The 21,508-nt window shown below is 49.4% G+C and overlaps 1 protein-coding gene across 2 annotated transcripts in view; it reads left to right on the top strand.

The window, feature by feature from the left end:
- Window positions 1-21,508, top strand: part of ELK3 (ETS transcription factor ELK3) — a 65,112-nt gene that overhangs the window by 40,992 nt on the left and 2,612 nt on the right. The window contains exons 3-4 of one of the 2 annotated variants that reach the window (XM_045826547.1): window positions 5,500-6,279; window positions 14,892-15,014. In XM_045826547.1, coding sequence (XP_045682503.1) covers window positions 5,500-6,279; window positions 14,892-15,014 — 903 coding nt within the window. Of the gene's footprint in view, window positions 1-5,499; window positions 6,280-14,891; window positions 15,087-21,508 lie in introns of both variants that reach the window. The other variant, XM_045826548.1, reaches the window with a different exon arrangement.

Here is a 21,508-nt window from a genome sequence, read left to right as displayed (position 1 = left end):
GGGTTTGTGTATGGCCCCTGCTATCTGTCTGGGGTTTTCCATTTTAAAAATGCCAGCGCCCTGGCCAGGTGGCTCAGTTGGTTGGAGTGTCATCCTACACACCAAAAAGGCCGGGGGTTCAGTCCCTGGGCAGGCACATAAGTAGGCTGCAGGTTTGATTCCCGGTCAGGGCACGTATGGGAGGCAACCAGTTGATGTTTCTCTCTCTCACTGATGTTTCCCTCTCTCTCTCAAATCAATAAACATATCCTTAGGTGAGGAGTGGAAAACAATGCCAGCAGAAAAGTACATGTGGGTACATACTGGGACGCAGTCACGTGGAGTTTTAACCTTCCGGGGGGTCAGCCATGGAACGCTGTGTCCCTGGCCGGGCGAAGGCCCCGGCCTCCTGCCTGGGTCAGTCCTTCCCCCGGGGGGAGTTACTCATCCAACAGACATGTGGTTAACGTCATCCTTCATTACATCAAAACTGAGAAGGTAAATTCAATTCCATAAGCATCTTTTCATTACCTAGCACTGTGTGTACTTTTTTTTTAAAATCACAGTCCATCAGAAGTAGGCACTTCTGATTTATCTACCACACGGGATTACTGAACAGGCTTCCTCTTCAGTGGCGGGAGGCAAAGTTCAGGGTGTGTACACGGATTTAAACGCCCCCCCCCACACACCTGTTTTTATCAGTGAGCCCGTGACCTGGCAGGGCGGCAGACAGCGCTGATTACAGTGCACATGTGACCTGTGTGCTCTCACTGTTCTCCGTCCCACTGGGGTGAGGCAGCCTAGGAGACGCTCCCATTGCCAGAGAGAGCTGGTGAGTCAGGACGGATTCCTTGGCGAGAGTCGGCCGTCATCCTGCCCAAGTGGACCTATGAGTGGACTACTCCCTGCCCAGGCTCCTGCTTTCTCAAAGCACCAACTGGGATGTGGGGGTGGCAGGGGCAGTTTCTGGACCTGCGCCTTCACTTTCACATGGGCCTGCCACTTGAGGGTGTGTAGGTGGCTGTTGCCGCCCCCCCTCGCTGAGAGTGGCCTGGCCGCGCTGCCTGTGACCTCAACACGGAACGTTGGGTCAGGAGTCCACGCTGGTGGTGAAGATGCACGTAATGGAAAATTATGAACGAGAGGCTGGTCCTGTGTGTGGGACAGGAAGTGGACGCGTGCATCTGTCCCTTTAAAACCACACCGGAGTCACTTAGCTCAGCCAGACACAGACAGCATGTGTCAGGTTACCAGGCAACTATAAGCAACAAATACTTGTGAGTCTGGGAGGAAGGGGGGAACAAATCAGACTTTTCCTAAATATCCTCATCCCTTTCCATAATAAGAGCCTGTCGCCATGTGCTGTCATGTCCTGGGCCGTCGCAGACAGCCGGAGTCTTGTACCACTTTCCACCGTGGCCAAGCACTCTGGGGCCAGGCCGCCCAAGGACTAGCATGTGACCACTGGTAATTTATGCCCTCTGAGCCTCAGTTTGCCTGTCTAGAAAATGGGGACAGTCACAGTTCCAGTCTCTCAGAGGACTGAACAAGTCAAAGGTGGTCAGGTTCTTAGTACACAGCCTGACACACGTATGTGCTCAGCGAACACTGCCTGTCATAATATTCCCTAGACGGAGAGTTTCCCAGCTAACCCCTCGTGGGGCAAACTCCTGACACCTGCCTTCAGAGACCGCAGAGAAATACACACATGCTTGCTGTCCGGAGTCTGCCCTGGAAGCGAAGTAGCAAAGGGGCTGCCAGTTCAGGCACCTGGCGCTCACCTCCTCTGAGCCACTCATCTACACGGGCCTCCCGCTGTGGGCGTCCTGGTGGGGGTGGGGGTGCTCTCCTCCCCTGCTGCCCCCCTGTCACCAGAGACCCTGGGTGCAGAGCTGGGCCGTGTTGCTCCTTCTCTCTTTCAGGACCCATCCTGGATCTTTCCAAAGGCTGTTTCTTCCTCCTTTTGGTCAGCTCTGTACACACACTATCCCCAACCCTGTCACTGTGTGACTTGGTGAAGGCAGCAGCTACCGACAGGCCCTTCTTGCTGTGGCCGAGTTCAGTGCCCTTTGAGGCGGCTCCCTTTTTTATATTCAGAGGAGGGTTTAGCGTGTTGTGCCAGTTGTGGTGCATCCATAGAAGGGCCCTTCCATCTTCCATTTGAACTTGTAAAATTCTCAATATTCTTCATGTTTTGGATGGACCTGGAGGGCACTGTGCTAAGTGAACTAAGTCTTCAGAGAAAGACAAATACTATGTGATCTCACTTACATGCAGAATCTATAAACAACAACAACAACAAAAAAACAAGCTTGTAGAAACAGAGTAGATTGATGGTTTCCAAGGGCTGGGATGGGGTCCGGGGCCAGGGAGACATGCAGAGATGTTGGTCACAGGGTAACATTTCAGTGATAAAATGAGCACATCCTGGGCACCTAATGTGCAGCGAGGTGCTCTAGTTAACTGTACTGTGTGATACGCTTGAAAGTCGCTAAGAGAAGACGTAGGTCTCACATGTTCTCCCCCCAGGAAGGAAATGGTAATTATGTGAGGTGATGGAGGTGTTAACTAACCCAACTGCGGTCATCATTTGCAATGTATAAGTGCATCAGGTCATTGCATTGTACAGCTTCAACTTACAGAGTGCTCCAGGTCCGTGATACTGCAATGAACTTGGGAAAACAGATTCCTCGTGTTCTTTTTTAAAAATAGATTTTTTGAAGTGGAATTCAAATGTCATCCAGTTCACCCATCTAAGGCGTGCAGTGCAGTAGCTTTGAGTGTATTTATAGAGTGGTGCCTCTGTCAGTGCAACGTGAGAGCGTTTTCACTGCTCCCCTTTTAGGTGGCACCCCCCAATTCCCTGATCCCACTCCCAAAACCTAGGAAAGGACTAATCTACTTCCTGTCCATAGATTTGTCTCTTCTGGATATTTTATAGAAATAGTGTCAATCATACATGTGGCCTTTTGGGTCTGGCTTCTTTCTTGTACTTGGCATGTGGCATTCAGGTGCACCCGTGTTGAGCAGAGTCAGGACCTCCTCCCTCTTGACGGCTGGTGATGTTCAGTTCTGTGAATAGTCCACGTTCTGTTTATCCGCTCGTCAGCTGACCGTCACGGGCTTGTTCTTTACGTTCTTCTTGCTGCCTCGAGCCCCAGCGCTCCGCCTGAGATTGCCTTTGCATTCCCAGTTATTTTTTAGATGAGGAGAGACGTTTTTATCATTTTTTTTATCAGCCCCAAATTACTTCTTGGTTTGCATATGAATGTGATTGTCTGCTCAAGACATTATGTTCTGAATACCATAATAAAATTGAAGGTTGGTACTTAATTTTAGCAGAGGTACACAGCAGGCAAGGACGCTTCCTTTTTACCAGGAACTGACTCTGGATCAGGTGGCACCGAATGACACCCTCATTTAACCCTTTCCTGCTGGGAACTGAGTCCCCACCCCCTTCCCCGGGCGTATGGTCTACCCAGGCCTGGTGCGTCGCCCACAGAGATGCTGCCAGTTAGACCCAGGTGGGTCTTTTATGTTTCCCAAATTTCTCTGAAGGCTTGTAAGTGTCTTTCAGTTTCTCTACTGTTGGGTGTAGAATGAGGTCAGACAGAACATAAACATGATTCGGCGGGTTCAGTGGCAGCCCCAGGTGCCAGGGTGGTGCTGGGATGGATTGTCCAGGTTGAGTCTGACGTGCTAGTGGGTGAGCTTCCTGTGTGCAGTGCCGAGTGGCGTTGCTTGGGTTCGTCTTAGTGGGGCTTCCGGTGCTGAATGGGGGCCTTGTGGTCACTGCGTTTGGTGGCTGCCCTGAGGAATTGCTTCTCGAAAACCTCAGAGGCTTGGTAAATAGGCCCTTCCCTCCTGACTGCTAGCTAAATTCTCTTCTGGGACGCCAGATCCAGTTAAGGAGGAAGGCAAGTTAGCATGCTGTAATGTAGCACGAGAGAAGGCAAAAACATAATCATACACCACACTTTGTTCATAAAGGGAACGTCAAAATGTAATTGACTTTCGTCTTTGAATGTTACTAAGAAAGTAGATCTTAGAAGTTCTCAACGCAAGGGTGAAAAACTTCAGAACTCTGGGGTGAAGGATGTTAACTAGACTTAACTGTGGTGATCGTTTTGCAATATATGTAGATATGAAATCATTATGTTGTGCTCTTGCAACTAATATCACGTTACATGTCAATTATAGCTCAGTTAAAAAACTCATCTCTACTACAGGGTTCTTTGATTCTCCCCCCCCGCCCAAATTTGTGTGCAGATGTGAAAAACCTTGGGCTTTCCAATGAGTAGAGCTCAGTCAGTGGTTCTTGGGCAGAGCACTCCCCACCCCTCAGCTTACACCGTGAGGAGGACGGAACCTCCAAGAGGGTTAGCGTGAGAGCAGACGAGAGCTTGTGCACTGCGCCCAGGACGGAGTAGCCACTCAATGGGAGCACCTTCTAAAGCCCTTTTCTCCCTGCAAATGATTTTTAAAAATCTTCATTCACACCCGAGGTTTAGGAGAGACACTTTGTAAGGAGGCCTTTCCCACAGGATGGCGCTGCCAGCTAGCTCGCTGTGGTGCAGGGAGACCCTCTTTGTCTCCCGGAGCACCTGGGAACCCCCTGAGTCTTTGAGAGCCACTCGCTAACCTTCTGATGCAGTAGACCTCAAGCACCGCACACAGCCTTTAGTGTGAAGCCCGTTCTCCCAGAGGGGTGTGGACATTTTTGCAGTGATTATTGGTTCTCATGTACCTCCTCCGGTTTGAGGACTGGAGCCGTGTACCGAAGAGCCAGAGGTGGATGCTAGCAACTTAGACTGTTGGAGGGGTGCTGTAAATGCCAGCGCAGACGGTTTGCTTTCCTCCAGTGGCTTTCTTGGCAGGGAATTAAAACAGGAAAAAATGGCTGCAGGATTTAAGAAAACATTGTGGGGTTTGGTGATAATAACTTACGTGTCTGTAATGCCCTCCAGCTTGCAGAACGCTTTCCCATTATTCTTTCATTGAATTCTCACAAGTCCCAGAGGTAGGTAAGACAATACTGTATTATGGTTAAGGAAATGCTGTCTCTGCCACTCACCTACCACGTGGCCGTGTGCGTTATTTAAGAGCTCCTAAGCTTACTATCCTGAGTTTTAAAATGGGAGTTTAATAATACCTCCCTCTTAGGATTGTTGTACAGATTGTATGAGATAATGTGTGCACGAACGCCGCTGTACAGGAAGTGCTTAATAAATAGCAGCTATTACATTATTAGGTGCAATAGTGCTCATTTGGCAGGTGAGGGAACTGGAAACGACAGTTTGCTGAAGATCACAGCCTTGGTGATCGGCAGCACCAGAATGCCAGGCTTAATTCTGCCTCCACCTTTCGTCCCCTTTCCGCTGCACCGTGACATGCAGCCACGCCGTGTGACTCAGGAATGTTCTGGTGCCTCCGCCAGCAAAGTTCCCCTTCCAATGCAGCTCCGCCTCCGTTTCTCCGGTGCACTGATTTTTCCCATGTCTCCTTTTGTATCATCCACAGAACATCATCAAGAAGGTGATCGGGCAGAAGTTTGTGTACAAGTTTGTCTCTTTCCCGGAGATACTGAAAATGGACCCTCACGCCGTGGAGATCAGCCGGGAGAGCCTTCTGCTGCAGGACCGGGACTGCAAGGCTCCCACCGAGGGCCGTGAGGCGCACAGACACAGCTTGTCGGCCCTCAAAGGCACGAGCCGCAACGAATACATCCACTCAGGCCTGTACTCGTCCTTCACCATTAACTCCCTGCAGAACCCGCCAGAAGCCTTCAAGGCCATCAAGACAGAGAAGCTGGAGGAGCCACCGGAAGACAGCCCCCCTGTGGAGGAAGTCAGGACTGTCATCAGGTTTGTGACCAATAAGACCGACAAGCACGTCAGCAGGCCCGTGGTGTCCCTGCCCTCCACCTCCGAGGCCTTCCTGGCCTCCTCCGTCTCCGCCAAGATCTCCTCTTTAATGTTGCCGAACGCCGCCAGCGTCTCGTCGGCCTCGCCTTCCTCCTCCCGGTCCCCGTCCCTGTCCCCCAACTCGCCCCTCCCTTCTGAACACAGAAGCCTCTTCCTGGAGGCTGCCTGCCATGACTCGGATTCCCTAGAGCCCTTGAACCTGTCATCGGGCTCCAAGACCAGGTCTCCATCTCTTCCCCCAAAGGCCAAAAAGCCCAAAGGCTTGGAAATCTCTGCGCCTCCGCTGGTGCTCTCCGGCACCGACCTCGGCTCCATCGCCCTCAACAGCCCCGCCCTGCCCTCGGGCTCCCTCACCCCCGCCTTCTTCACTGCACAGGTAAGAGCCCTGTCCTTACTCAGAGAGGAAGGGATTGCTGCCAGAACACCTTCCTTCCCTGTTCACCAGGGCCGGTGCAGCAAAGTCTCTGTGTGAACGTGAAGGGAAGTTACTTTCCCGCCCCCAGACCCAGGTGTCCACAAGGGGAAAGGCCGGGTATTGGCTGCAGTAGGACGCTTGGTTAGTTTCTGGCTTTCAGTGGCCTGAGGCGATGCAAGGGTGGAAGGTGCACGCTGAGCATCAGAGCAGACCCAGTGACTTCCTGGGAAGGCTGTGGGGGCCTGGTGGCGTTTCAGAAAGCATTTGGGTTTTCTGGAACTTTCCAGTCCTCTCTGGTAGGGAGCTTGATAAGTAGCCATTTGTTTTCCGTTAATAAGAAAATAGGTGTCAGGTGATGCAGGCCTTGCAATTGGCAGTGTGGGCTGTGTTGCCATGTCGTTCCTAGTAAGAAATAGCTCTAAGGACTATAGTGGCCTCACTGAACATGAGGAAGAGATGGCTCAGTCAAACAGCACTCCTGTGAGGACGCCCAGGTCCACGTCAGCCCAGGAGAGGAAAGCAAACTTAGGGAAATAGCACGGGAGTCTTCAGTGCTATTAAATCCAACTAGAAGGTAGCCTTTTCTTTCTTTCTTTCTCTTATCCTCACCTGAGGACATTTTTTCATTGCTTTTTTAGGGAGAGAGGAAGGGGGGAGAGAGAGGGAGAGAAACATTGATGTGAGAGAGAAACATCAATTGATTGCCCCTTGGATACACCCAACCGGGGACCGAACCTGCCACCCAGGCATGTGCCCTGACCTGACCAGGAACTGAACCTAAGACTTGGGTATGTGCCCTGACTGGGAATCGAACCTGCAATCTTGCGGTTTCACAGGACAACGCTCCAACCAACTGAGCCACGTCAGCCAGGGCGGCAGCCTTTTTCTTTAAATGTTATATTCAGATGCTCTTTCTTGTCCAGCCGGCAATGACAGGGCAAAAAGGCAAGCACGTGTTTGGGAAACCCTGTTCTGTTTCCTCTGGAAAACTGGATGTGTTTTGGTGGCAGCGTTAAGCTCATTGGCTTTGGAGTCACAGACCTGGATTCGGTTCCTGGCTATTCCGTTTGGTAGAATGCGACGGGGCACTTGATCCCTGAGCCTGTTCCACACCTGTGAGATGGATTATTGTGAGGACTCAGCGGGATGAGAGGCGTGGTGAGAGAGCTAGCTACAGCTGGCAGGGGTTGTTGTCAGGGAGCTGTGTGCACCAGGTGGGGGGCGTGCTGGGGGTGGAGGAGCGGTGTCTGTAGTCTCCGCTCTGCTGTCCTTAGCAGCATTGGCCTATATTGAGGTTTTCCTGTACGGCCAGCACTATTCTGGACACTGCATTCCTTTGGTTATGTCTCAGCTCCCTCCATGAAGTACATACTGTTACTGGCCCATTTTCCAGCTGAGGTCCATGAGGCACAGTACTGAAGTAACTGGTCCAGGGCCGCCCAGCTAATAGGTGGTAGAAGCAAACCTGAACCCAGTCTTTCTGCTCCAGCATCCATGCCCTTGAGTGCTCTGAGCATTGATACTCACTGGGGAAAGGCCAGGCTGTCCTTGATCGTAAGTCTGCAAAGCAACTGAAAGCAGCCCTTGGCTGTTTTGCTCTCTGTGGCCTCTCCCCGCAAGCTGGTGGCTCAGGGATTTGGTGTCAGTGGAGCGAGCTGTCCGGTGACTAAGGACTGCTGAGTAGATGCCTCGGAACGGTAACACGAGAAGTGGGGCTGGGGTGGACAGCCTAAAGATCCCCTCCCCTGGCCAGCTTTGTGTTTGCCGAGTAAGGTTTAGCGAGGTCTCACGCCAGCCAAAGCCAACTCTGATTTCAGTATCTGCTTTCCCTGAGAGCCTGCTTCGCTGTCTCTGAGCCGACCGGGACAGGTGCCAGCCCTGCAGTGGTGCAGGGGGGAATCAGCTCCAGCGAGCTCTGTGGTTTTGGACCTGGACACGGCAAACTTAGGGTGGCTCTGCTCAGTGGGACTAAGGGTGCTGTACGGCAGGGATGAGGAGAGGAGGGACCCTGGTGTGAGACGGGGACACAGGGTGGATGCAAATGGATGCAAATCTCAGGATGGGGAAGCAGAACCTGCTAGAACTGGCCTAAACGCAGGGAGGGAAAAGCCTAGGAAAGCCAGGTGGACCTGTGCCTTGAGCAGATGGGAGTGAATGGTCCTCAGCCAACCTGTGAGGGTTCACGCCGTGAAGTGTGAGTTAGTTAGTGGCGGGAGCCCCAGAAGGGGGACCGGGGCTTCCCGAAGGAGGGGGGCAAAGGGCAGGGTGTGGACCCAGGACAGGGGAGGGGAGGTGGGGGCCTGGGCTGAGAGAGGGGGCCTTTGGAAGGGGGTGGGGTGAGAAGAAAGCGCACTACGCGATGCTCTGAACAAGCTCAGAGGATCAAGGGCTGCTTTCGGGGGATGGCGCACTCTCAGGACTTGAGATGCCCTCACGTTCTAGCAGCGTCCGCCCTGCGCCTGGCACAGGCGTGGGTGGCCAAGGGTGGCTGACGGGGAGGGAGAGAAGCAGTGGGAGAGAAACCAGAGAGAGCAGAGAAAGGGCAGGACTCGGGCATTGAGGATGTTCACCCAGGGGGTCCCCTGAGGTCAGACAGGATGGTTATGCAGTTTCATTTAACAACAGCTTATATCCAATATTATTTTGTATTAGTTTCAGCTGCACGGCATGTGATCTGTCACACACTTTGTGGGGTTTTATCCTGAGGGTTTAGGGCAGACCTGGAGTCAGCGTAGGATTCGGATCCGGACATTCCATCCCCCAGGAACAGCTGCATGTGCCCCCGAGCCCGACCCACTCCGGGTCTCCCTCCAGTGGACACAGCACGGGCTCTCTGAGGAGCCGCCACGCTGCTGAAAACCTCGGGCGGGCGGGGTCCCTGAAATCCCCCCAGGGGACGGAGCAGACTTCCCTTTGCTCCCAGGTCAGCTCTGGGCGCCCCCCCCCCTCGCCTGTGGGGGCTTGGAGCTTTTCTCCCAGGGGCAGCAGTGGAGGCTAACTCCCGCGGCTCAGGTTCCCCTCCCAGCTTGGTGCCCGAGTCACGGAAACGCAGCTCCCTTCTGCGGAGCGGGCCGCGTGACTCTGTGGGAACCTCCTGTAAACTTAACAGGTGGCCTTAGAAGAGGTGGAAGCTGGGCTGGAATAACGTGATACCCTGAAAATGGAATTCCCAAGAATTTAGTTCATTCCAAGAACTATTTATTTATACTTATTTCTTCTAAAAATAATTCACGGTCACTTTCCAGCTAGAAACATGGGAGGAGGAAGGTCGGGGGAGCAGAGTCTTGGCACGACCAGGGTCCTGCGGTTGCAATGCCCTCCGGGGACCTTACTGAACCACAGACCTCGGATAAGCCCACATTCAGATTGGAAATTTCATCTGCAAAATGACGTGCAGGAAAATCATCAGCCGCTCCCATCAAACCTACTTGTGGTGCACCTGCCGGGCCCTGTGTGACACATGTTGGGTGACACTCGTTGATGAGTTTTGGGGAAACCCGGTTACTAGTGCAGACAGACGTGCAGACCACCCAGAGGCCCCTCGGGCTGGACCGTGAGGAACTGGAAAGTGGGACTACAAAGCCAGCTGGGTACCAAGCGATAAAGCTGTTTCGCTGCCAAGGGTAACAACTGCCAGACTATCAAGGTCGTGTTGGACCGCTGCTAGACGAGCAAGGTGGTGTCTCTGATGTCAGGGGCCGCGGAAACTGAGACAGGGCAGACGCCAGGATGTGAAACCCTCCCGGGTCCTAGCCTGAGTCGGTCCACTAGGGCACGGTCACTGTTTGTGGACTCGTTGGGGAAATAGTTGTCGAATAACGCCCGCTACCCGCCCCCCACCCCCGTTGGCGAGGCACCTGGGCGTACAGAGGTGAGCACGACAGACACGGCTGCTACTCTCGGGGGCGCACAGCTGCTGTCCGGGAGGCGAAGGGTAAGGGGCGGCACGTAAGTTAGGGTGCTGTTTCAGAGGCCCCAACCACTGCCCGAGGAATTCAGTCTGGTTCTGATGGGAAAGTAACAGCTGCTGGAGGTGTAAGTCAAAGGAAACAAAAGTTCCTATTAGACTGTCAACAAATAAGTATTGAACATTATTTGAAGCCACAGAGAGAACACCAGAGGTCAAAGCGCCTGTTTTTATGACCGTGGGAGCCTCGCCATGACAAGGTAAACACACAGCCCAGACAGCACCCGTAAGGGCCAAGGACACAGTAGGAGAAGCACCTGAGGACTTGAAGGGGGAAGCTCCTCTAGTCCAGTCCAGCAAACATGGGTCGAGCACTTAGGTGTTCGCTGCTGTGCACAGAGCGGGGGTTACGACCGTGAATTAGATCATCCCTGACAGCAGTGACTTACCTGGAGTTGGTTAAACCAGCGTCCCAGATGCGGTGCAGAAGGAACACACAGGGGAAAAGGAATGCTGAGGAGGGAGGTGTTAACTGTGCTGGGGTCGGGGAGGGTGTTGAGAGAGCTTCGTGGAGGGGGGACACACGTGGGCAGGGTGCTGAGAGGTCATAGCAAGTTATCTGGGAGACTGGGGGGAGAGGCTGTAGTAGGCAGAGGAAGAGTTTGAGCCAAGGCATGACGATGTGAAATGGCTTAGTACAGTAGCCTAGGGAGGGAAGGGGGAGAGAAATTTTAAGGAGATGGGGCAGGAGTGACATAGTCCAGATTGCGTTTTAGAAATCACCGTGATGACACGGGCTGGGACCTGTTGGGGGATACCATCACAATGTTCCAGGTGAGAGACGATGAGGATCAAAGGCTGTGATAGATCTGAGAGACGCAGAGGGAATGCCAGTCATAGGACTTGGTGCCCGGGTGTGGAGACGGCCGGGGAGACCCTGCACTGCAGTCTGAGGAGCGTGGGCAGAAGAACCAGCTCGAAGGGAAAGGCTACATGTTCAGCTGGGCCCGCGTCGAGTCAGGTGGAAACATCCAGCTGCACCTGGAGTTCAGGAGCGTGTGGCTGGAGATAACGTTAGGGAGTCACCAGTGGGTGCGGCTTGGTTAAAACCATGGAAACGGATGAGTTCACCTGTGGAGTGGGTCTAGCCCCAGGAGCTGTGGGCTGGGTGGTCAGGGAAGTTCTGGAATGAATTCTGCTCAAGAACTGGTTGGCCGAGATTCTGTGGGTCTCCATGTCCGTTAGATGAGTTTGGGACGTATTGAGCGGTGTGGGAGGGTTCATGTAGGGAAATTAGGGAGTGTCTGCAAGCAGGTTACAGGGGAGCCCAGAACTGTAGCTAAGGAGGCTGTGCTTGTGCAGCAGCAGTGGGATAAAGAGGACTGAGTTCAAGGAAGGGTCCGCAGCCCATGCCCAGAGGCTGTGGCAAGCGGAAGGCACTCCGCACACTGGGGACTGGGATGCTGGGTTGTATGGCGTCTGTGGCACGTGACACACACTATGTGCAGCATTTCCTGAGTGGATGGGTACGCGGTGGCACTTTGATAGTCAAACACCGGATTTGGAAAGAAGGTGGTAAATTCACGTCTGAGCATGTGGGGCATTCCAGGTGCAAGGTGAGAAGTGAAGAGTTACTGATCGTTTCAGCGCATCCAGTAGTTGGGAGCTGTGCGCCACAGGGGGAACAAAGGTGAGCCCGGGCAGTGTCTTAAAGGTTACAGACAGAGGCATAATAAAAATATGCAAATTATTGCCATACCATGAGGCAGAACATGCTTCAAAAAGGTGGTTGTAAAGTGTTGTAAGGACTCAGAAAAGAGAAGCGGCATCTGGTTGAAGGGAGAGCAGGCCAGTCTCCTTTGAGGTGGTGGCACTTTGACAAGCAGGGGGAGGCAGGCAGGGGTGGGTGGGAGGAGGAGGTCAGGGGGCACTCGGGTGTGGAGTGGCTGGACACCAGCACACCAGGGTATAGCTCAGACGTGTGAGCTTTTTAGGAGACTCCCTATTAAGTGGAAGAGCTAAGCGGGGAGGATGGATGAGAAGGAGGCCCTGGAGGGGGGTTGTCCCCTGGAAAGTGCATGCTGGTTGCCCGGGGGCCTTCGGGCATCTCCCCCCGCCCAGGCAGTTTACAGGATCGGGAGCTCCTTGTCATTCAAAAGACACGTGGGAGAGGAAGGTAGTGCATTTTGCTGTTGGTTCTTTCATCAGCCTCTGGTCCTTAGGCTCAGCCCTCCCCGCCTGATTCCAGGAGCCGTGGAGAGATGCCCTGAAAGCTGTCACTGAAGCTGAGGGAACCCAGGGCAGGCTTTATAAAAACGTCCCTTGAAAGAGCCTACCAAACGGTTCCCCTACCCAACAGTTCTTTCTGGAAGGCCACAGGACCTTTAGGGAGATCAGAAGATGGGAGGGAGAGGAGTGGATGGAGTCACTTCACGATATTCATTTGCATGTATCATGAAAGGCATTTCAAACATTAAGCACGAGAAACAGAGGGCTACTGTCTTCTGAATATATCTTGTGTCCCTTAGAAAAACATATGTGCTAACATCTCAACTCCGGACATGGGTACAAGTTTTAGACTATGAAAATATAAATGCTACACTCTGTATATAGCTCAAAGGACTGAAAAGAATGGGTGTATATTCATGGTCATGGATGAGAGAAAGCCAGCCAGGTGTTGTAGTTTAGCAGACACGTGTCTTCAGCTTTGAGATCTCCGCTGGTGGGTAAAGGAGGAGGCTCTCAGCATACTGGTTATGAGACGTTGATGTGGCATGCCGTGGGTGGGACTGGACTCGTGTAACGTGCAAATGTTAGTGCTCGGGTCACCTGTGCCTGTGAACTTGAGCCTTACAGGACTGAGAGGAGCATTCAAGTACCAGCTGACCAGGCTGGTTTGTCTGTTGCAGGGCATTCAGTACTTTTCTACGCACAGTTGAGAGTGTCTCCCATGAACAGGTGGAGTGCATTTAGTGTGTCAGGGAGACTTCTAATGAATTACTAGGGATAACCATCTCCAACACTTGTTGAGCATTTGCTGTGCCGGGTACACAGTAAGAGCTTTACGTGGGTCATCTTATTTAATCTCCCCAGCAATCCCATTAACGTAGGCATTTTTCCTCCTCCTTGTAGAGAGTAGGACACTGAGGCATAGAGCAGTTGCCTAGCTAAGAAGTAGTGGTCCTGAAACTGTCAGAACCCATGCTGAACGTTAAGTCCTTTTTTTTTTGAAAGATATTATTTATTTTTAGAGAGGGGGAAGGGAAGGAGAAAGCAAGAGGGAGAGAAACATCGATTGATTGCGATACGCACCCCAACCGGGCACTGAACCTGTGACCCAGGCATGTGTCCTGACCGGGAATCAAACCAGTGACCTTTTGCTTTGCGGGACGATGCCCTAGCCACACCAGTCAGGGCAGAACCATTAAGTCTTAACCATTAGGCCAGGGCACACCTGTGAAATTGCCTTGGATTAGAACAACTGGGAAGCTTATCCAAAACGGGTATTTATCTTAGTAACCTGATAGGTCATTCAGCATGTAGAAAATCCTGTGTAGCCAACACTCAAATAATGAGGTATAAATTAGTTTACCTTTCGGCAGCTTCACAGTTTGAGAACCTTTGGATGTCTGTCTCCATTCCTCTGAGCAGAGCAGAGCAGAACTTTCAACTTCTGTTTAAGCCAAATGCTCTTAAATGATTAACAAAGCTGCTTAGGTCAATTCCAGGGAGAAGTAACACGTTGGCACCCAGCATGATGCAATCTGAACTGTGGTTCTTACACAACGCACCTACTGACATCACAAAACCACCGAGGAGCTCCTCCTCGTCGCCGCAGGGGCAAAACCACCCTGGGCAAGGCAGTGTGCCTTCGCTGAAAGGCGTGCAGACTCGCCAGCGGGGGCGGGCTGTTCCTCCCGCCCGCTAGCTGGCTTGCAGGCCAGGACTCCCGCCGAGTGTGTGCAGGCAAATGCGGTCCTTGGCATCCTCCCGGGAAACCCAGAGTTTTGGCTTTACACCCAATCTGACAAGAAAGGATTTGTTTTTCCCCCTTCAAACCATTGCCAGGGAGATGAATTCTCATCAGCCCCACATCCGGAGTGAAATCTGGAAAACCTAGTTCAGAGCTTTTGAAGAAGCTGCTACAGGGTATTTTAGCAGCAAATCCTAGAGCATTAAAGGGCCATTGAAAGGGGAAAAGGAAGCTTGGGAGGCTCTCTTAAAAACATGCTTGTGTTTGTAACCCAAGTGATGGGTGTCCACTGTGGAAAACTGAGAACACGCGGGCAGGAGAAAGTAAAGCGCTGCAGTGGGACCCTGTTTTGTGGTGCACTGAATCTTGTTTCATCCAGGAGGGGCGGGGGCACACTGAAGATCTCATCTGGTCAGAAGTCGCTACAAACTTGAGATTTCCACTAGAATGTTTACGGGAAGATAACTTGTCTATACCTCTCTTCTTTTAAAAATTGCTCAATCAGCATTGAAGAAAATTAAAGTGAAACAGTGCTCTCAGCCTTGCAGAAATTAAGAGTCGTCAGATTTTCTTAAGACGGTGGTGAGGCCATTTCTGGGTTCACAGGCGCTGCACCTAGCCACACGGCTGACCGTTGCTGCATCCAGGCGATAAAACCTGTATCAAAAACTGTCTGTGTGCTCTCTTTGCTAGACACCCAACGGACTGCTCCTGACCCCGAGCCCGCTGCTCTCCAGCATACATTTCTGGAGCAGCCTCAGTCCAGTTGCTCCACTGAGTCCTGCCCGGCTGCAGGGGCCAAACACGCTGTTCCAGGTGAGCCGTTGGAAACGAACTTCTAAACAGTGAACTTTCTAAGGGATGTGTTCCCCAGGGGATCCTGCACAGGTAACAGTGAGCTCCCCCCTATGTTTGGTTAAGGTGTCAGGTTTCCAAAGGGAGGTGTTGCATTAATGTTACTGGGGCTGGGCACAAAAGGCAGCCTTCCAAGTCAGGCCTTTTTGATGGGGCGAAAACAGAGTACTCCTGGCAGGTGCCCACACGTGGAACAACTCCTTCTTGAGATGTTCCAGAATTTTCACGGACGATGAAAACTGGATCTTTATCAAGGACAAGGCAAGACTTATAAAAATCTCGTAAGACTGTAAAAATATTAACATTAGTCAATGGTGACATGAACAATCTTTCTTTACTACAATAGAAAAGTCATCTGTATGATACATAATGTTCACCTTGTTACATAACAAAAAAGGAGTATCCAGGGCATTTGGTTAAAAACTAAGTCTTGGGAGCTTATCTTGCAAAACTCCCTGTGTTATGTAAGCACAGTCATCATTCCTTCACACACTAGGGTCTTGCGGGTAGCATCACTTGCGTGCAAGTGGAAATCACGATTTCCTTTTCAACTGCTATTCACTGACCGAGACATACATGAGGGTAGGGCAGAAAGGATCGTACCTAGGGACAGGCCTGAAGCAAAGCTGGATCAAGTGCCAACTCCTCTTTACCTAGTTCTAGCCTCATCTGTCTCCTGTCCTCTATCCCATGCCTGCCCCTCAGTGTGGCTCACACCACTCGAGTTGTAGTCCTTTTGACTCTGTTGCATCCAGCACTTACACTTTGTATTAGGATGGCCTGTTCCATCGGGCGATCTCCCCCACTAGACTGTGGGCCCTCGAGAGGCCAGAACCGCTGCTTGTTCACGGTGGCGTGCCACCGGCGTCTCGCACATTGCTTGGCACACCAGTGCTGCTTAGTACTTATCTTTGATGGACTGAATGGATGCATGAGAGTTTGTCTAGAAATGTCTAAGAAAGTATTAAAAAGTTCAGGTCTCCATGCTTTTCTGAGTCATTTACTTGTCAGGGTTAACATTTACGCCTCCACTGAGCAAGGAGCTGTACATGGTGGGACTTGGGGTCTCGCCTGAGGAAGGGTGGGGGTGCTAAGGAGGTTTTGATTGCCATCTTGCTTCTCTGGTTTCCTAGTAGGGTGGAGGTAGGGTGTCATGACGGACGTCCCTGTATTCCTGGGGGATTCAGGTTTCTCTCCCTGGCGCTTCTTCCCGTCTCAAGAGACTGAGCTGTTTGTGCACAGCCAACATGTTGATTTGTAACCATTGTAACTCAGGTAGGGAAGCAAAAAACTAGAAAAAGCAAGCAAAAAGCAGTGAGCAAGTGGTTTTAGTAAAATTTTAGATTTGCAATCTTTTGATGGGGAGCCGAAAGGCCTTATTTCCCGAAAGTCTGCAGGTTGGAGCAGCAGTGTTCTGGTGTCAGAGCTCCTGAGTAGAGCAGAGTCTCGTGCTGCATATGTCCATTACGCTGCATGGAGTAGGGTCTGCAGTGCTGTAAACCGAGACTCTAACGTGGGGGTCAGTAGATGCTTGTGAATAATGAATGGATGTTCCGTTCCCTCCTGACTGGGAATTCTGCCACCCGATCGCTGCAGGGCTCGGTGACCTCCCAGGGAAGCCACAGAGAACTATTACTTGGGAGTTCTTTGGCATACCTTGCCTTGGACACTAAACCTTTTCTGGCCCGTTAATCCCTCTGGTAACAAGGGTGCAAGTCCGCAGTGACTCTGTACATAATCCCGCTATCTGGAGCTCGGGGGGTAGGGAGATGAGTATGTCCTCTTAGTCTCGAGTGTGAACGAGTGATTCTCCGAGTCAGCATGCAACAGAAGTGGCTGGAAGGTGTGTTAGAACAGTGCTGGGCCCCACCCCAGAGTCTCTGATTCAGAAGAAGGCCTGGGATGGCCCAGAAGACATTCTTTAAGTTCCTTGGGATGCCACCGCTCCGGGAACCACATGTCGAGAGCCACTGCAGACCAGCCATTCCCGTTTACCTTTAGAACTCTGGGGAAGACATGGCTGTGCTTAAGGGCTGCCTGCTCAGAACTGTAATTTCACAGGATGGGCCCGTCCTCTCTCCTGAGCCATTCAGAATACACCGGTGGGTGGGCAGGAGGAGGTTTGCGGGTGTGAATACAGGAAGCAGAGTTTATTCTTGTATTATTCTTTATTACATATTGTATTATTTCCCATACAAACTGTATACCTACTTTTGCCCACCCCTGTACAACCCTAAAAAACACAGCCGTGTTTCGATGGCCAACAGGGCCTTGGACCCTCTTTTTTATTGGGGTCCAGGAGACTAAGGAAAAACCTTTACAAATATTACTCTTCCTACAATAAGAGCAGTTGAATATGGTGAAAGTTGAAATTAGTAGTTTTAAAAATGGCAAATAACAAAACACGGTAAGAGGAATAACACTTTTTTGGGGGGAGAGTTTTTAAAGGAGTTTGAGCCGAACTGATGACCTATATACTGGGGAGCAAGATTGCACATGCTCCCTGTACTTTGATTTTAAAAATAGGTATTTCAAATGATGGGTTTACAAAATTTCGATGAGTATCAGTGCCCCCTCTCAATTAATACAAATAATTTTCCTTAAAAGTAACAAACCCTTTTCACATGTGCTGTAAATATGTTGGAGGAAGAAAAAAATATACAGTATGTTAATCAGGGGTGTCCAGCCCATGGCCCAGGATGGCTATGAATGTGGCCCAACACAAAATTGTAAATTTAGTTAAAACCTTTTCTTTTTTTGGCTCATCAGTTTTCGTTAGCGTTTGTGAATTTAATGTGTGGCCCATACACGCCAAAAGGTTGGACGCCCCTTGATGCTGGCAGACTTCCTGTTGTGAGGGTTAGAAAAGTAGACCAGAATCCTTAGAGTAACCGTGGACGGAGCTGGTAAATTTTTGCACAAAAGGTCCCGACAGAATTGTTGTAGTAGACACTGGAGAATTTAAGGGAAGGAGAGAGAAGGTATTTCCCTTTCTGGGAAGAGGCATGCTTTGTAATCGAGATGTGATTTAGAGAGATGACAAATACATGTTGTGTTAAATCTAAATACACAGTCTTGATTTACAAATAGAGTGAGATCCGTTTCAAATGGACAGTTTGGCATTTTAAGTTTGTCTATAGGATATATGTTCCATTTTTGAAACAGATTTTGATCAAATTTGGAATAAGCCTAGTAAATACAGATACATCTTGAAACAAGGTGAGACGGAGTAACTTTTCAATTGAGAATATTTTCTGCAATCTTTAATTCAACAAATCTAACCCGGCAAATTATTTGTAACGCTCTCAGGCAGAGACTTAGGGGTTACACAGTATGTGAATAGTAAATGTGTAAGCAAAATACTGTAAGAACCCCACAACAGCAGCTCTTTCCATCTGGGAACTGGACAAAAGCTCCAAGGAAGTGACACCTGAGGTAAGCTGAGAAGGGACAGGATTTTACCAAACAGTGAAGCACATTCTAGATTAACAGAGGGGCATGGTATGAACATGAAACATACACAGTATGACTAGGAAGGGCCTGGGAGGTCAGATCAGAAAAGTGCAACTGTAGGACTTGAATAGTAAGTATGCTGGAGTTCCCACCTTAATCTCTCACGTGGTAACTGTGGAAGCTTTCAAAGCTGGAGACAGTACAACAAGATCTCTATTTCGGAACGATATCACTGACATTAGTGTGGAGGAAGGAGGACTGAAGAGAAAAAGTGTAAGGGTCAGGAAGATGTGAGGAAATTGACACTTCCGAATACTGAAGGAGGAATAATCTTTTAGATAACAACAGTGGAAACAGGAATATATTTAGAAGATACTCTAGAAGTAAAGTTGAGAGGAAGACTTTTGGTTGGGTGTGAAAAGTAGGTAATGTGAATTCAGAAGAGGCAAAGAGCACTGTGATTAAAAGACTGGAAGTGCTGTTAGTAACAGTAGTTAACATTTACTGCATGTAAGACACTGTTCAAAGCACTTTTTTGTGGTTTCTCATTTAATACTCAAAACACATCTATTTGAATCAACAAACCAAGGTCAAGAGACGTTGCTTCAGTTTACCCTGATCACACGTGGACAAGTGGCAGAGCTCTGATTCAAGTTCAGGGTTGTACTGCCCCCAGGCACCACTCACTGAGAAAAATGGGCACAGACAGAAGAGCAAGTTTGGTGGGGAAGAGGCATTGGTAGGTGCGTCTGACCAACAAGGAATGATTATTGAGTTCAGTATAGGAGAAAAGGCAGGCGGAGGACACCAGTTTGGGGAATGCTGTAAGTTCAAGAACAAGGAATAAGGGCGGGGCGGGGGAGGATTAGAGTCAGTCAAGCCGACTATGAAACATGCCAGAAAAGCCAGGCTAACCAAGGCAAATGGTGACAATTGAGTGTAGACAAGGAACAAAGGGCAGAAATCACTAGTATATTTTTAAAAACAGACACTAAACCAAAAGCTGATTGTTTTTGAAAACACAAAATGGATGAAACCAAAATGAGAGAAGATGCAAATAACTGAAAGTATAAAAAAGTCAAAACCCGTTCTTCTTCCAGTGTTCACTCCGAGCCAGTGATTTTACTGGTGCGCTGCAAGGATTTTGAAAACATGCAGTGCCTGACTATTTAGTCAGGGGCACCGACCCTTTTCCCTTAGACTGTCAATAAAAAGATGACAACAGCCAACACAACAGTAGCTGTCCAGTGTGAATGACTCAAAATTGTACCTATTTTTGTCAGAGCAGTAAGAAATATATTTTTTTTGATGTGCTGCAGACTTTTAGTAATTAGTTTGTGTGCCATGAGTTAAAAAAGAAAGTTGAAAATCACTGCTCCAAGTCAATGGGATTAGTGGTGAGGAGCAGACTTGAGAGTAGATTTTATAACCCAGTTGAAATGGATAAAATTCTGTAAAAAAAAATTTAAAATGCCGAAGCGTCAGAAGACAAAAACCTAGAATATGCGAACAACCATTAATGAAACTGAAACGGCAACTGAAGAGCACTCCCCTCCCCAAGCCCTGCCAAAAATAAATGGGGCGGTTTGGCACAGAAAGTGCAGTTTAAAGCTTGGCTTTACTGCTTATTAGCTGTGACCTTTACCCAGTCCTGAACTTATGTGAACTCTTTTCTCCCCTATAAAAAGAGGAAAACCAAACTTACCTTACAGGCTCTAGATATCAAATGAAATGACCACCAGTGGTTAACTGTAAGGCAGTAGACTGTACCAGTTACGTGAAACAGCTTGAGAATTACAAAAATATATTGACTTGTTCCACAAATATTTGTTGTACTTCTAACATGTACCAGGCTCTTTAGTTTGATACTTAGTGTTTAAGTGAGGTTTAACATTTAATTCTTATTGAGAGCCCAGATCACTCTGACACACACCATCCTAGACAATGGAACTCTAGTTGAAGCCTTAATTGTTCTTGTTCACTTGAGAGTACAGCTGCTGTACTTCTAGACCTGAAAGCCATCAAAGCATATGTCTTTATTTATCATCTTCATTACCAACAATACAGAAATTAACATTATTCTTTAAATTTTGGAATGGGTGAACTTTCATATTATTATTTTAATTACAAAGAATACTTTCTCAGCCTCAAAGATATTCTTGCTTTCTAAATCTTTTAAGATAAAAACATTCCTAAGCCCAGGCTGGTGTAGCTCAGTGGATTGAGCTCGGGCTGGGAACCAAAGTGTCCCAGGTTCAATTCCCAGCCAGGGTACATTCTTGGGTTGCAGGCCGTGATCCCCAGCAACTGCACATTGATGTTTCTCTCCCCCCCTTCCCTCTCTAAAAAATAAAAATAAATAAAATCTAAAAAAAGATGATAAAAACACTCATTTTCTTAAAATTTTATTTATTTTTAGAGAGGGTTAAGGGAGGGAGAGGGAAAGAGAAACATCAGTGTGTGGTTGCCTCTCGTGCACCCCCTACTGGGGACCTGGCCAGCAAGCCAGGCATGTGCCTTGACTGGGAATCAAACCATTGACCCTTTGGCTTGCAGGTCAGCACGCAATCCACTTAGCCACACCAGCCAGGGTGACTCCTTATTTTTAACAGTTACTGGGAAGCATCTTTGTAGTACTCTGGAAAACTGATGGCCAATTTCAAAATACAGTGTTGGAATTACTGATTTACATGCCAAGAGTCAGTTAATTTCTTTTTCTTAATACTGGAAAAAAATCAACACTCTATGTAGCATGGAATCTTTTTTAAAAAGTGTTAGAATATACTTTAGCAATATATAAAGTATATATTTTTTCTAGTAGCCTAGGCATATAAATGAAGATGTGTTCTGAGCCTTACCCTGTTTGCTGTATGTAATCCTAACCTCATTGTTGTCTTTCAATTAATTACTCATTTTGTAAAATAATTTGCAACTAACCTGTATCACAGTGGCGATAAGAGAACTGATCCACTAGGGTCTGTCTAGGAATGTAAAGAATTCAA

This window comes from Phyllostomus hastatus, unplaced genomic scaffold (genome assembly GCF_019186645.2).
Source record: "Phyllostomus hastatus isolate PE091 unplaced genomic scaffold, TTU_PhHast_1.1 phas_scaffold_755, whole genome shotgun sequence".
In the NCBI taxonomy this organism is placed as follows: Eukaryota; Metazoa; Chordata; class Mammalia; order Chiroptera; family Phyllostomidae; genus Phyllostomus; species Phyllostomus hastatus.
This window is presented reverse-complemented; position numbering and strand designations above follow the sequence as displayed.